Raw genomic sequence first — 16,042 nt, forward strand, 5'->3', positions numbered from 1 at the left:
TACAATATGGAGCATCGGACTCTAACAGGAATAACTTAAGGAGCACTTTAGAGAGCTCAGAACAAGCCAAATGAGAAAGCTAGAACTTCATTCACAAGGACCCGATCTTTATCCAGCAGTTGCGAAACTGAAATGCCGAACTTAGAAAAACACAAGCTGCCTTAAACAGGCTTTCACAGGGCTCTCTGGGTCCTCTGGACCCAAGATTGTAGGAACAGATATATCGCATACATCATATGTTGATCTGAGATGTAGGACAGGTCCACTCCCTGTTTCTCAGAGCAAAACCCAAATAAACTAGCTCACTCCCCCCAGCTGCTGCAAGCCCGAGAAAAGATTTGCAACCTGCTGCAAGCCAGTGCCACCAAGCAGCGCTTTTTGTTTCTTCCAGCTTCCCGAGGTGTTTCCATTAGCTCGTTTGTAACCACCGTCTGTATTCTAGCACCCAGTTTATGTATGTATGCTTATGTATGTAAAAACAAAACAAAACCTAACAAATGGCTGAGTCACTGCTGGCATTCTTGTCTGCCTCCCCCTACTTCCCATTCCCCTCCATCTCTTACTCTCTCCCCTCCCTCCTACCCAATTTTCACAGTCCAGGCCCCTTGGACCTAGCGAACCGTGCGTCTTACTAGGGTCAGCCGCGGGACAGCCGCTGAGCCAGAAAACTCTTTGTACAGAGTGCGCTCATATGGCAGCAAGACCTGTTGCGCTAAGCACACACACAAACACAGGCAGAAACAGACACATACACTCGTGCACACAAGCCCAAAACGCACAGGCAGGCTCATGTGTTGTGCATTTAGCGAGGTGTGTCAAATCTTAACTTTTGTCTGCTTATCTAGAAAATGCACTCGAACCACCATCGTGTGCAGGATTTTGTACACAGGCCTAAAAAGCACATTAATAAGTTGAGGCAGAATGTTGGCTGTCTCAACGTATGACCCCAACGCAGTGAACTTGCATGTAATCACCTCTGACAAGCAGAAAATAAATTAGCTGGAGAAAATATCTATTGTTTGTCAGTGATGTATGTCCTACATTTCAGGGTGCTCCCACTCCTTAAAGACAGACATACTTTTCTTAGGTGGGTCTTCCTATGGGTTTTAACAATGCCCAGCCAAGGCTACGGTCAAAAGCAACAACAGCTACAGTAGGTGTATGTTTGCCTGTGTCTGTTTAACCACTTTGACTCCTGTACCAGCCTGGTTTCCTTCCATTGTAATAACAGCCCGCTCCCACTCTGAGGAACGGGCATGAGGATTTAATCCATGCTGTGAGCTGGAATGTGTCCTCATTAACATCTAATTCATGCAGGGAAATGAGGAAGTGGAAGGACAGGAAACTCATGAGAGTGGGATGTGTGGACCTGGTGAACGCTGTTACTCTGCCAGAGGTTCCAGCTGTTTAGATTCTGGCTCTAGCGTAGCACTGGGCTTCCCCTAACCTAAGTGTAAGACAAAACCGTATCCACAGCATGACTCATTCTCTGCAGAGAGAAGTTGAAATTTACACCAGTCAGCACTAAATCAAGTATATTACATATAATATAATAGAGAAATTGAGGCGACGCTTTCAAAGGATTTGGCGTGAAGTAGGTCGCCTCACTCCTTAAAAACGGTTTCACAATTTTACTCCTTAAAAATCAGATTACCCAATTTCACGTTTACAGTGCAAGGGCGAGCGAGAAGGAATTACTTCCTCATTTTTGGCACTAGGGGCACGTAAGACCACCCTCAAGTCGTCCATCGTTCCTTTATAATTAACAACACACCATGCACGAGTGTCGTCACACGTCTTAAGCGGCGAGTCATCTTTTGCTTTTATGCTGCAACTGCTCGTGCGTGTGTTTGAATGCGATACGTAACCGATGTCTTCTAACTAATTAGGCAAAAGCTCCCCGTAATGTTACAGTGATAGATGAAAATGTGGTTCAGTGTAGTGAAAGCAATGTATGTGTCTCCATAGAAGGTCAAAGGATAACTTTATTCTAAGCTTTGTGTACTTTCAGCTTTTAAAAAAAAAAGACATCATAAAGTAGAAGACTTAAGACACCAGAGAAAAAAGATTGTGCAGGTCTGCAAAGTCAGTCAAAGTTTAGAACACACTTGGTTTCCTCACACTTGCTTAACAATTGCTGTTAAACACCAGACACATTCCTCGCCTTGTTCATAGTGCAAGACTCTGCATTGTGTGTGTGTGTGTGTGTGTGTGTGTGTGTGTGTGTGTGTGTGTGTGTGTGTGTGTGTGTGTGTGTGTAGACCTTTGTTAAGTGGAGAGGGTAGTTTGTTTAACACTGCAGACTCAGGCCTTTAAAAGGAGCTTACATTTGTAGACTTTCTGTGCCAACTCTGTACGGTTGAATGATGGGTGAATAATTTCAGTGAGTCTAGCACCTGTGCTAACATGCCCAACAACGTCTAAATTAAAGAATAATCTGACCTCACACGATTGCACCATTTTTCTCAACCCCCGCTCCCTCCAAGTACCAAAGACCTCCCTCATGCTGAGCTGACTTCTTTTCTTGCCATGCAACCCACCCACCCACACACACACACACACACACACACACACACACACACACACACACACACACACACAAACAAACTTAACATAACAGTATGTCGAAAGTGACAGGATTCAGTCAGCAGCAGCTTTGTTTCACAACATCACTGTAAGCAGACATTCCAACTTATCCAACAAGAATTTGCAGCCCACAACGAGTCTTCAGAGGCTTCAGAAATTACAATGTTTCACTAACGACCCTGGCAAACACAGCTTTCTCAACAATTCAACATTTCTGCCTTTCTCTGTGTCTCAGTGAGCTGGCATGGCCCTCAAGGCATGAAGTAAACATCATCTGATTCCTACTGTGTTTGGATTGAAGGCACGACACCTTTAGTGTCTTTACATCCCCGCAGCTAACACACCTCTCTTTCCCTCGGCATGCCCAAATCCTGTAGCATCAGATGCTTTAATATACCAACATTTATAAAATATCTGTTTTCTTGTTGTTTTCTTTTCAAAACACTTACCTTCACGGGCAGTGGATGACAGTCCCACCATTCTCTAATTGGCTCATTCATACACAAAAGAGATACTGCAGGAGATACTCCAGACTCAAAGACACCCTTTGTGCTCTGTCCTGTGAAGTCTGTAGCGGAGGTGAGCTACCATCTGCTGAATTCACACTCCCTTTACCTCTCCCTTCCTCCATCTGATCTGTTATCTCTCTGCACCTCCCTCTCCGTCTACCCTCCTCTCGTTCCTTTTTTTTGAGTTGGGGGGGGGGGGGGGGGGGGGCAGGGGTGGTGCTCTGCGTGTGTGCGCATGTGTTTGATCCCCCTTCTTCCACTGTAATCCTAGGGATCGTATAGCACCTGGGAAAGGCTTGCTGTGTAAACACACACACTAATAGCTAACTCACATTCTTTATTCTTTTGCATTCTTTCCCTCTCTCTTTACATTATTAACTTTTAACTAGTGGCTACAAACTAAACAGGTTCCAGTTTAGCTGCCTGTGGAAATCCCCAGTTTATAGGGGTATTTTAACATGTCAAGTAAAAGTTGCAGGATTTAGGAAATTCTGTGGAGTAGTCATTAGGGCAAGTTGAGACCTTTTCAGTGTCACACGTGGAGGATTTGCTGCCTTGAGGCAGAATCAGGCAGCCAAACACGATGCAACATGCTGCCTTCAATCACACTGGCAGTAACGTGGCACAAACAGCCCTGAAGCATACACAGTTCAATACACAACCACAACCACAATATGACACACTAGCTTCTTCTAAGTGTAGGCTTTTACTATAAGAAGCCTCTTGCACAAGACTGGACAAGTATCATTATGATGTCACAAGACTGGGGTTACAGCATAAGCGTGCAAGTAATAAGATCACCTGTTGTTTGGAATCCTAGTGTGACCCCTCATCACCCCATTGTGATTCTATTTGGGGAGCTCATTCTGAAGGGCCAGATGCATGTCTCAAAAATGCTAATCAGATACTGTTAATCTGTTGCAGATAGTTTTGAGGCTTGTCATTTCTTTTATGTCCTACACCTGTGTAGTTTCCTCAGATTTTTTAAGGACACACTGCACACCATGCTGACATACAAGAGGTTTTCAGCTAAACCAAAGGAATGGGAACAAATTACATCTGTTTGTAATTAGCTGCTAGTAACAAATTGCTAATTTGCTTGTTGTAAGTAAACACAACCCTGGTTCATCACTTGAGTTGGGTGTCTTTTTATGCTTAAATGAGTCATAGGTCAGTGTTAAGTGGCGTTACAAACAAAAACTACTCCTCTAAAAATGGTCCGGTAAAAGGACTGGACTCCTTGGAAGTTAAATATAAAGAAATGAGTAGTGGCTCGATGCTTTTGCACAGAATTGTATTTGTGAAGAAAAGCGCCGCACTAATGAGCTCCTTCTAAAATCTATTGATAAAAAAGCCAGACCCTTCCTCACTCGTAAATGGTGCTTCCCAGCTTTTCCCAAAATAGTCTCACATACTGCCTGATATGGCCTTAAAAAAAACGAGTTCTGATAGTGACTAAATCTGAACTTTGACCTCAATAGTAAATATCTGACCACATACAGAACTGTGGATGTTAGAGGAGGGATGTGAAAGCACACCAAGTTGTAAAATTCACACCACCTTGAACCATATTACAGCTGGGTGCGATGGATCTCAGGTTTTTGAAAAGCTAAAGCCTTCGGGGCAGAAATAGTCACAGTTAATGATAAAACAAAACCTAGTGTTTATTACAATGAAAACTACTGGTCAAGTCCACAGTGCAAAACAAAGGAGAACCATAAAGATGTAAGTCATGCCAGATAAAGCAGTTCGAGAAAAAAAAAGACGGTACCATCTGTGACTCCACAAGAGATCTGTATCTACTGAAAACTGATGGATTATTCTTGGAAGAGCCCCTTTCCTTATTGTCTTTGGAGATGCTGGATACACAACCATTTCTCAACCCGATCTGACATGAAAGCACACTGCACTGTGTAGGTGTCTTTCTTCCTCGGCCGAACAATACGACCCAGCAAGTTTTTGAAGGAGACGAAAAGCATATTTTTTGTGTGCAAAAGCATAATCTTATCTCATGTTAAGTGAGTCAAAGGATAGGGTTTTCAGTACAGAGACAGTGGCGTTTGAGTGTTATCATCATGCCGTGTGAGTGTTACCTAAATACCTCCATCCAACTCAGTCATCAAAGCTGAGTCAGGCATGTTTGAAAAAAAAAGAGCTGATTCATAATGTTAAGAAGCACAGATGAGAAAGGAGATCACCGTTCACCACAGGATTTATCACACCACTCCGTGTAACAAAGAATGAGGTAAACCAGACAGCCAGATGTTCGCCCAGTTTTTAATTGAATTAGGAGGTGTGCCAACAATGCCTTCTCTCACCAGGCTGTGCCCTATCATGATGAAATTCCCTCCCACCCTACCCTTCGAATTCCTGGCATTTCCCAAGAGTGACAGCTCTTCTTTCCTCTCGCCAGTAGAAACGTGTCTGGGCATTCGCAAAGTGATATCTCTGGAGAACACCACAGGTACACAGGGACAGATCCGGTTCATAGCGCAAATCATCTTGATGGCTGCTGCCAGTCTTTCTGCTACTTTTTACTGCGTCATTTGTGATGGAGGAAGAGATATTCAAAAAAATGCTGTTGCTGTACGTTCATTTTACTTTCACGGTATATAAAGTTGCTATATTTGACATCACACAGAAGGACTGTGTATGAAATGGCTTGCTTGCAGTCACAAATAGACTGGGAAATATAGCTGCAGGCAGCGATGAGGGGGCCAAGCTGGCACAGTCACCATGGCAACTTGAGCTGACCATGTTAAAAGCACTGGCAGGAAAAATGAGTTGTTGCTTAATGCCCTGAGTGGGGACATTATGGAACTTGAGAACCTCAAGAAGAAGTACAAAGTTCATACACCAAGGCTTTATTCAGATATGGAAATGTACTTATTCATTTATGTTTGATTGGAAAAGCTGGTGCATTTCCAGGTGTTCAACCTACGGTACAGTTTTAATACAATAGGATTCATGTCCATATCACTGCTGATTGTGAAACAGATATATCCATCAAACAAGAGAGAGCATAGCTTTAGGCCTGTTGAGCATTGTTGCGTACAATCTGCTAAACATGCCATAATGTTGTATGCTATTTCCAGACTGAACGTGACCCATATCTGATGTCATGAGCTTTGAAGTTAACTTGCTACAAGGAATATAACAGTACCTCATTAGGTGGTGTTATAAAGGTTACTCTAGCTTCAACTAAGCGATGGTGCTATAGTGCACGAGATGGAGACATGAAACTCGGTGAAACGACTGTCCCCAATGAGGGTGTCCCATTCATGCTCTTTAGCAGTAGCTGCTAGGAGCTACCACAGTGTTACTTTTATTTTCTCGCTCTGGTTGGCTAAGTTTAGGCAACAAAATGATTTAGTGTGGTTTACCACACAGGCACACCTGTGCACAGTTTACAAGCACTTTTTCACACATCTTCTTGGGGCCTCTTGCACAAACAACATTCAATGTTATATTATGGGAGAACATAGTAATCGTCCAACTGTGCAGTGTCCTTAAGTTTTGTGGAGCATTTTAGCATAATTTAGTCTGTTGTGTTGGTTTTAAATGAGCAAACAGCATATCATTGAGGAGCTTTGGTTCTTCTTTTGGCTTCTTCCTGCTACAGCAGATCATTGGTTTCTATCCTAACCTAATCCTTGGCATCCACTTTTCTCACACCAAGCCTCTGAATGTCCCCTTTGATTACCTTCATGGGTTTTTTTCTCTTGTCTTCCACTTTTCATCTTGCCTGGGCAGCTCCTTCTTCAGCATCCTCTGTCCAATATATCCACTATCCCTCTTCTGCACATGCTCAAACCTTCTCGGCCTTGCTGCTCTAACTTTGTCTCCAAACTGCTTAACCTGAGCTGTTCCACTTGTGTATTAACTTCTTGTCAAATCCTGGTGACTCCCAATGAAAATCAATTCTTCCTTCTCCAGCTCCACCTACTGTCATTTTGTCAGTGCAATCAATCCTGGTGACCCTGTCCATTTCACTCTCGCTGTTATCCTTCACATCACTCCTGACACTTATCTCCACTCTTCTTCACCTCGCTCGTGCACTGTCCATTTGTCTGCACGGTTGATCCCTGATATTTAAACTCCTCCACCTTCACTAACTCTGCTCCGTTGCTCCTTCACAGCTACACCTGTTTTGCTCTCATTGACAAACATGTATTCTGTCTTGCTTCTGCTGACTTTTATTCCTCTTCTCTCCAAAGCATGCTTCCACCTCTCCAGGCTATCTTCTACACAGTCACAGTGTCGTGTGCAGACTCCTGTCTAACCTCATCTCTCAATCTGTCCATCACCTCTACAAACAAGAGGAAGTCATAGCTGACTCTTGAGGCAATCCCACCTCCTCCTTGAACACATCTGTCACTCCGACCGCACACCTCACCACTATCTCGCTGTCCTCATTCATGTCCTACACCAGCCTCACATACGTCTCTGCCCCACCTGATTTTCATCAGCTCGTCTCTTGGCACATTATCTTATGCTTTCCCTAGGTGTCCTGGTTATTTTTTGGTTAGCATTTAAACTTTAAGGCTGGAGGAGTTGATGGATGGCAAAAAGCCACAGGGAAAATAAATACTGGACTTTCAGACACTTCATCAACTGAATACTAATGATTTGCTGGATATATTTACTTAACATTTAAACACAAAAAATGACAATATTTTATATTGCTGTGCTTATAGTTTTTATCAACATACACTCCAAAGAAATATATTAGTTTAAAATTAATGAATGTTTAAGTAAATCTTATTATTGGTCAATATTGCCGGGCCTGAAAACAGAGATGTCATTACATGTTTTTGAGGGCTTAGGGAATAAGAGCCCATTCATTGGAAGCATGTCTGGCATATAGAGTAGAAAGTGTGGGTATTTAAAGGTTATGCCAGGACTACTAAACTACCTACTGAAGACCCTGAAAGGGAGATTTAAAAAAGTAGCAAAACAAAGCATTTTTCCTCATCATCATTAGTATAATGGGCTGAGCATCTCTATGGAGTTCTCTCATATGGCCCCCAATAGAGATGAACTCCCTCTCTCTGCCGATGACATCACCTATCACCTCCAGCCTTCTGTTTCCTCTTCCTGTCAGCTGACCCATTCCCACTTTGACTGCAGCGTCTCTGGTGACCCCATTCTCATTTCACTATCTAGATCATTCACCAGATAGAATAGAGAATGCATCTGCAGCTGCATTTCAAAGAAACAATAAAACAGAGCCTTGAATATGTGATTACTGCAAAAACTCATTTAGCAGCTACAGGCTGAACCCCTGAGAGATAATTATGTTCTCATGGCCTTTTTGTTAATGCATTCATTGTGTAGGTAGTAATGTCTGACAAAGCAGTGATAATGAACATATATACTAAATGTAGATTACAAAACTGGAGCTGAGCAGCAGGTGAGAAGAACATGTGGAAAAGTTTATTTGTTTTGGAGGAACTGCAAAGGTATATGGCTAAGGAGAGAGAGAAAAACATGCTCCACCCCCACTGTTTTTACTGGACTCAGGAAGCTGCTTCAGGTTATTATAAAATACAGCAACGATCCCACACTCCATGATACAAGTGTATGAGCAAAGACAATAAATATAACAGTGATGGGGACTCTCTAAGGACATAGATATGCTGAGTTTCTACGCGAGTAGAGTATTATTCTGTCTGAGATTTTTATTTTTCTTTGCAATAACTGGCCAGCACACTGACCCGAAACTGACAGAGCGATAAACAGCGTTGCATTCAGCAGAGCATGCGTTTCACGGCACAATTACTTTCCAATCTAACATCTTTGTTTAAATCTCCCTGAGCCTCTCCCCGAATCAAAGCAAATATTTCTACACATCACTTACATTCGGTTTGTTTGTGTCGTGCAGTCTGTCTCTAAGAGATTTCTGGCTCCATCCTGCATTCTTGCTCCTACTAATTACACCACTCTAACGAGCTCACCCCAGACAGAGAAAATAGTCAAACTCATTAGGTATCTATGGTGGCCGGGGCACTTATGGTCAGAGTGTGGGAGAAGTATGGGCTTGTGCACTCCCGCTCACCTGCTTAAGCATTAACTGGCTCTTTGAAGGTCAGCCATTAAGCACAGAAGCTTTTGATGTTCAGACGGTGATAGCTAGAGCTGCTATCTCAAAGAGACAGTCAAGGTCCTAAGTTAGAGGTCAGGTTAGTAAAGCAACTCTGCTCTTTCTTCCTACCTGACATTGGTGATGTTTGTTCAGCAGCTTTTGCATCTCTGTAGCAAGAATCTCATGCTATCAGGCCCTAAGAATAATTGTATCTGACAGGTATGGGAGAAAGGTTTATGTTACTGAAATAATTACACTGTTGAAAGAGGCAACACTGAAGTTGTACTACTGACGCCCTGAAATAAGATTTCTTCTGGTGTAGCAGAGTTCCACTTTTGACTCCTACAATCCTTTACCCCTCAGTCTACTGTGGCAAATCTCTTGTGTGTGATGAAGAAGCATCTCAACAGCTGATGATGCCTGTTTATGCATTACCACAGTAACAGAATGGCAAAGTGCCCAGGGGATTTCCCTGTATTTTATCAGTGCATTGTGAGGCAGGGCCGATCTTCCCAGTGTCCCTGAAAAATAAAATGCAATAAAAAAAAGGGAGGAGACAAAAATGGACAGATGGGTAGAAAGAGTCTGATCAACAGTAATACTCACCAGGTGTAAACATATGCATCTGGGCATTTCTCAATATGGACTAAGGTCAAAGGGATGTCTGCCTGCTAGACTTCCTTCCCCTTGCTCTCATTTTTCATTTTTTGCTCTGATTTATTCAGGTCCAGGATGGCACAGAGGGCTTGACTCAGCCTGCTGCTAGACAAAGCCCCTACAGTGCAGTCAGTATTATTCAGATCCCGTATCTGCCCTCAGTCCTATGAGATCACCACAATGCTATGTCTCCCTCACAGAAAAGTATTCACACACTTAGAAAGATGCTATTTTGCAAGTGGAAGCACTGATGTTGCACAGACAAGGGTAATATAGACAGAACAGATGCCGGCAGACACTCACACACACCATTTACGTGCGCGTGCGTGCACGCACACGCTCAGAATCCCAGTCACACATGCACAGAAGGAGGAGAGAGGCTGCTTTGTCTCCACTTGGGATTTTCTGTGTTAATAAGATCTGAACTAAAACGCTGTATTCAGTTTTCACCAGAAAGCTGAGATTTCTGTTGTCTGAATCTGTCATGTTAGCCATAAGAAGGCCTTGATAACTGCCTTTGTATTGTATAGTTAAGAGCATTTAAATGCATAATGAGGATGACTTTGGGCATGGATTTTGCAGTGTAAACAATAAAATGAGTCTTGATTATAAACAACAGTTATGTCTAAAAAGTTAAAATAACATTTACTAAATCATTACTAAGTTACCTTTCAACACACTTCCATGCAGTGTTTTAGGTAATGGATTAGCATGTCGTGCCTCATGTAGTTTCACTTCTTTTTTGTTCTTTTTTCACTAAGTGCAATATGTGTTCAGTCTTCAAAGAAGCATGAAACCACAGAGGCAGAAAACAAAGGAGGTGGAAAGTCTGCAAAGTATTAAATATCATTACAATATAATAAGCTATTGGCAGGCTGGAGTCTTTTTTCATAGTCTATCTGCTTGGGTTTTGTTTTCAGGTTCTTCCCACATTCCAAAGACGCTCATAGTTAAATGGCTGTTCTATACTGACCATAGGTGGGAGGGTAGCTTGTGACTCCCCTAGTGTGACCTGGGATCGGCTCCAGCCACTAAGACCTTCTTATATGAAATACCAGAATTTGTCCTGCTTTTTTCATGGTCCAATGAAAAGAATGCCAAAGCACAGCAACAGGGAAAAACCTACAGGTGAGAAGCTGTTTTGCAGTGTTTCAATATTTTACTTTTACAGTCATTTTTGCATTTATACACAATAACAATAATTCCTTCACTGACAGTGACTGGAGCAAAGAACCACAATAAACTGACACAAAGACTTTAAAAATATCATTTTACAGACCGAACTTCTTCAAAAGAGCCAAGCATGAAATCTACTTTTTTAATGTAGATAATATCAAACATTATGTTACAATGTTTTGTGGTATACGTCATCACACATCATACACCAAAACTCTTGTGAATTCCACACCATGTGTTGTCGGTAACATGTCTCTTTACCCCCTAAAGCAAAATGGAAAAAAATTAAATTAAACTTCTGTACCTGTTTCATAAATCACCCTAATTCACATCTGTTCGAAAGTCACATATAGACGTCCTAACTGATAACAGGTTAGACAAGTCCTATTATGCCAAGTTTTCCCAATAAATCGTAATCTTTTATAAGTACTGCTTGTGTCTGTGTGCCAGCACACCTCAGGCAGAGTCCCTTTTCACTGTCAGCAGCATAAGAAAACACCTTTTTTTCCTCAGTGTCACGTACACTCTATAGTCCCCTGCTACAGTGGTGTGATGCAGGTCTCCATGGAAACCCTATATAAACAGCAATGTGTGGAGAATGACCACTGCCTACATGTGCACATACACTCACATAACCCGCACACATATACAGCCATATGAATCATGGTGATCTCCTGTTCTCATAGGGTTAAAGAGGGGGGAATTCCACTTCTTATAGTGCTGGTCTACAATCATCCATAATTTAGAGCTCATGAATGATGAAGCACATATATCATACATACACGTATATCATACTAAATGCCTTAATGTATGCTACATGTGTGATCGACCCATGTCTGCAAAGCTTCTTCATAATTAAAAACTCCTACTAAAGTCTCAAAAGGGAAACAAAACAAAGACTCTTTTGAACAAAGGTTATATGGAAGGGAGATTCCCTTTTCTATATGTTCTGGGTCTCATTGACATTCATGTGGTTCAAGTTAGTTACAATAATACTATACTGTGTACATCACATCATAGAAAAGATCTAGAGTTCTACTGGAAACAGCTTTGCACCAGAGAACAGGCAGCTTTCTTTGAGTTTTTTGAACTGTAAATGAAGGTGAATGCTATTTTATGGCCTGTAGAATTCATTGTAACTGTCCTTTGTTACGTCTGGCTATTTCATTTACAACAGGATGCGAAACAGACTAAACGAACAACATTTAAACTGAACCACAGGATGGTTTTATTGTTGTTAATCCTCCTTGACCTCATCGAACTCAACTGGAAAGCTGAGCAAGGAGGACAACATCATAGGAAGCTATGATTTTGCTCATTTTGGCTGCTAAAACTAATGGTAAAAAGCCAAGTTGTAAAATACTGGACAAAAGCTAAATGTATAAGGACTCTTTGTTTGTTACATAAAAATGCAGATCACCCAGCAGATAATCAGGAAGTGTTGCATAAATGTGCACACAGTGAAGTCCCCTGACCGCTGCATAGATGATGAAAGCGGGCAGCATTTTAATTGTGCTCTTTTGCACTGCTAACCTGAAACCACTGAAATTGTGATTTAATACGACCGCTACCAATTAAAACCTCTGTTGTCTCCTAACAGTGCTCAGAACTCAGTTCTATGAAAAGAAAAACATTTTCTTACTCTGAGCCGTTTCCTTTGTGAATAATATATTAAGAGGATGGTGGGGGTTGGAATGACATTCCAACAGGCACACAAGCACGGGCGCATGGATGCCCTGCAACACACTAGCTGTCTTTTTCATATAGTACTCAGTGGAATGTGGAGCACGCTGTCACATTAGCAGAAATGAATATACGGAGTAGGGATTTGCATGTGGTGAACTTGTGCATTTCTCTCTGCATCATTTTCTACTCCATAGTCTATTGTTTTTCTCTACAAGTTCTTCCACATGCTCTGACAATAGCCTCAATTCATCATATCTGATGGGCTAAATCACAGGCAAACCCCGTTGCTGCGATGCATCTCTGCAGGGACGACCTCACCCTTCTCACACCCACCTGAATGCTCTGCTTCTCACACTGTTCACTGAGGTCGACTGTGGAAACAAAACCTTTGTTACACTGCTGCTGCTGCAGCTGGCTCAGACAGTCGCTGGCTCACACCATTCAAGTTCCTACCTGCCACTTGTCAACTTTTACAAGTTTGATATCTGAACATATGAATTCTAACTGCAAAAGCAGTTCCGCACATTTTTGCTGCCTTGGGTTTTTCTTTTTTAGCTTTTAGTGCAACTTGATCAGTTAAAGATGTGGCGATTGACTCCTGCGTGACATAACCCCTGTTTTGCCTTTTGCAGTATGTTTTCTTCCTCATTCCCCGTGTGTCCCATGAAGCTCTTTCACATCAACTCTGTAGCATTTGTCTGAATCTAAGCAGAAGATGTGTATAAATCTTTATAAACATTAGAATTTATCTGGCTGCTTCTATCTCCTATCACGTCATCTGTAAACATTAGTGATCCAATGCCACTGGAAGACACACACCCATGCATCACTGCATTTACTGGGCTTTGAAAGATATACTTCAGGTCCTGAACCTTTCTCTATAATTTTGATCTTAGTGTCGTCTGTCCAAAGATTGCAGTCCCAGAGCTAATTTGACCTTTCAGTTCTTGAAGCTGACTTCTAGTTTGCTCCTCACAAATACAAAAGATTCAGCTCTTGTGAACTCCTCTACATTATCAATGTCAGCCTCCTGGAGAGTGTTCATCACTTTGCAGGATGTTTTGAAGTGGACCTTCTTTACTAATATCTTTATCATTTCTGACATGCTACAAACTTTATGAATGCTCATTAGCCCATTATAACATATCTGACAGATCAAATAAATAGCTGCAGGCAAGCAGGGGACATGGGAGTGTTTATTCTCATGGTGTTTACACAAACAAAAAGCCCAGTCTGTCAAGATGCATTCTTGTGTGTTTGTACGAGTTTCTCTGTTGAGAAAGATAGCAATGACAGATGAGATTTTCTGCTCGCCTGCAAATCTGGACAAGCCCTAAAAACTTCCTTCCTAAGATGCTTTGCCTCCACACCAAAAACACTGCTAACATCAACATAATCCTCATATGCTGACAGAGTCACAAAGAATGGAAAAGGAGGTAAACTGAGGACGGGAGGGCAGGAGTGACCAAAAGAATTGTTGTTTTTCTTGTAGGCATGCAGGTTTGCCCCCTTTTCTTTCCTTTCCAGTCAGCTGAGTAAAAATGTCCATTAAGCTGAACGTTATAATCACTATCACATGTTTACCTGCCTGGCTGCGGGCAACAAGTCGATGAAAACCATTTGAGAGTTCACAGCTCTAAAAGCAAACAGCAACACCAGCTTAAATCACTGCAGGTTTGACCATATGTTCTTAGTTGAAATGCTACACTTGGTCAAACCTTTCCTGATTAATGCCATCACTTCTGATGTTTAGCTAAAGCCCAGACGGAGGCAAGTGTATATGCTTTTTGTTACAGTGGGAAAACATGTTTCTGTGCAGGGGGTGCAAGTGCACCCCACCCAGAGAAAACACATGGCATGGAAACACATTTTGTATTTCTGGCTATTCAACACACACACAAAAACACTGCATATCCCTGGAGATCTGTGCAAAAGAATTCTGTGCCATTGGCGTCCAATACCAGACAATTACTAGCAGGATCACCCAATCTGTAAAGATCTCATCTCCACATCCAGATATTTGACTTGACTCAGGATGAGTGAGATTCACTTTCTAGAACAACAATCAAACTGTGGGTCTGCACTTGGTTTCCTGGTTGTCCAAGCAGCTGGGGGGAGACCAAAGCAGCTTTATTTCTTTTCTTTTCCTTTTAAGTGGACTACAATTGTATCTTTGTAGATGCTCCACATGAGTTCACATTTACTCAATTTGCTTCATTTACATTTACTTTGTCTAAAATGACATGTTTGTGAGTGTTTGTTGAAGGTAAATGAGGCAGTAAATATTTGGGTTCAGTGAAGTAGAAAACCCAACAAGAATTTCCGCAGATAAAAGTGTGAGAGGAAGGGTGTGTGTGTCACTCTTTGACAGTCTCCCAGAAATGATTAGTTCCCATAAACAAACACATGCTTGTCTTAATTAGCTGACGAATTAGAAAGCAGCTTACACTTACACTTGGGGCCGCTTGTGTCCATTGCGCTGTGATGCTGTCCCTGTGAAAGTCTACTGCAGGTCCATGAGTGAGCGAGCATGTGAAGACGTGTGGAGAGCTGCTTGCTGCCGCCGCTGATAGATCCACAGTGGATACAACACAGAGCAGCAGCAGGCACCCGCTGATCTGCTGGGTCCTAAAGCCACCAAGCTCCCGTCGCAGCAGAACAGCTCGGAGCCACAAATGACTCGTGTTTGACAAGGTTACAAGTGTGCTTGAAGGGTAAAGTTAGCACTTCTTCGTCTGCAGTCTGCTAAACAAAGAGAAGGAACTCGCCTGGCCCTGTCCAAAGCCAAGCCCACCTAGCTGCTCCCTTAAAGCGCCTATTATGTCTTATTTGCTTATCTTAGACAAGAACCTGTTGCAGAGATGATGATGTGACCCTGTCTGTACTTGCCTGGGAGCAGAGTTTCAGCTGGCTATTCTACTTGCGCAAGTAGAGGTTTTACTGTCAAAAGCAGTAGATTTTTTTTAAGAAAGGACAGCCAGATAGGTACAAGGATTTCCGCGCGGCTTCCAGGCAGCTATATAATGGGAATAAAACCTTTTTAAATGGGAGAGAAGTCTAACTCCCAGTTTATTGTTTCATAGAGGGGACTTGCCTGATAGTTAGCAAATAAAAATAGCAGTAAAGTAAAGGTAGAGTTTTTCATAAAGGGTTTTGACAAAACGGACAACTGCGAGAGCAAGGCACAATCGCACAGGTAGGCATACCATGAGTCACTCTTTGACGTTGCCATGATTTCACAATTCAGATAAGCAAAGTGCAGACAATTTCTAACACAGGCCTCCAGATAGCAGTCTCACAGGACCACTGATCCTAACCTCTAGAAAACTGTTTTATTTTTATT

General features: G+C 42.2%; 1 protein-coding gene across 6 annotated transcripts in view; it reads right to left on the reverse strand.

Annotated features, from left to right (window-relative positions):
• afap1l1a (actin filament associated protein 1-like 1a) overlaps positions 1 to 15,494 on the reverse strand; it is a 28,097-nt gene extending 12,603 nt beyond the window's left edge. For 2 of the 6 annotated variants that reach the window (XM_080306486.1, XM_026188965.2), the window contains exon 1: positions 15,153 to 15,494. In XM_080306486.1, coding sequence (XP_080162612.1) covers positions 15,153 to 15,231 — 79 coding nt within the window. In that variant the 5' untranslated portion in view covers positions 15,232 to 15,494. Of the gene's footprint in view, positions 1 to 3,035; positions 3,249 to 15,146 lie in introns of those variants that run through there. The other 4 variants (XM_026188956.2, XM_026188946.2, XM_080306477.1 and 1 more) reach the window with 3 other exon arrangements.
• Between the last annotated feature and the right edge of the window lie 548 nt (positions 15,495 to 16,042).

Source organism: Astatotilapia calliptera, chromosome 2 (assembly GCF_964374335.1).
Source record: "Astatotilapia calliptera chromosome 2, fAstCal68.1, whole genome shotgun sequence".
NCBI classification, from domain to species: Eukaryota; Metazoa; Chordata; class Actinopteri; order Cichliformes; family Cichlidae; genus Astatotilapia; species Astatotilapia calliptera.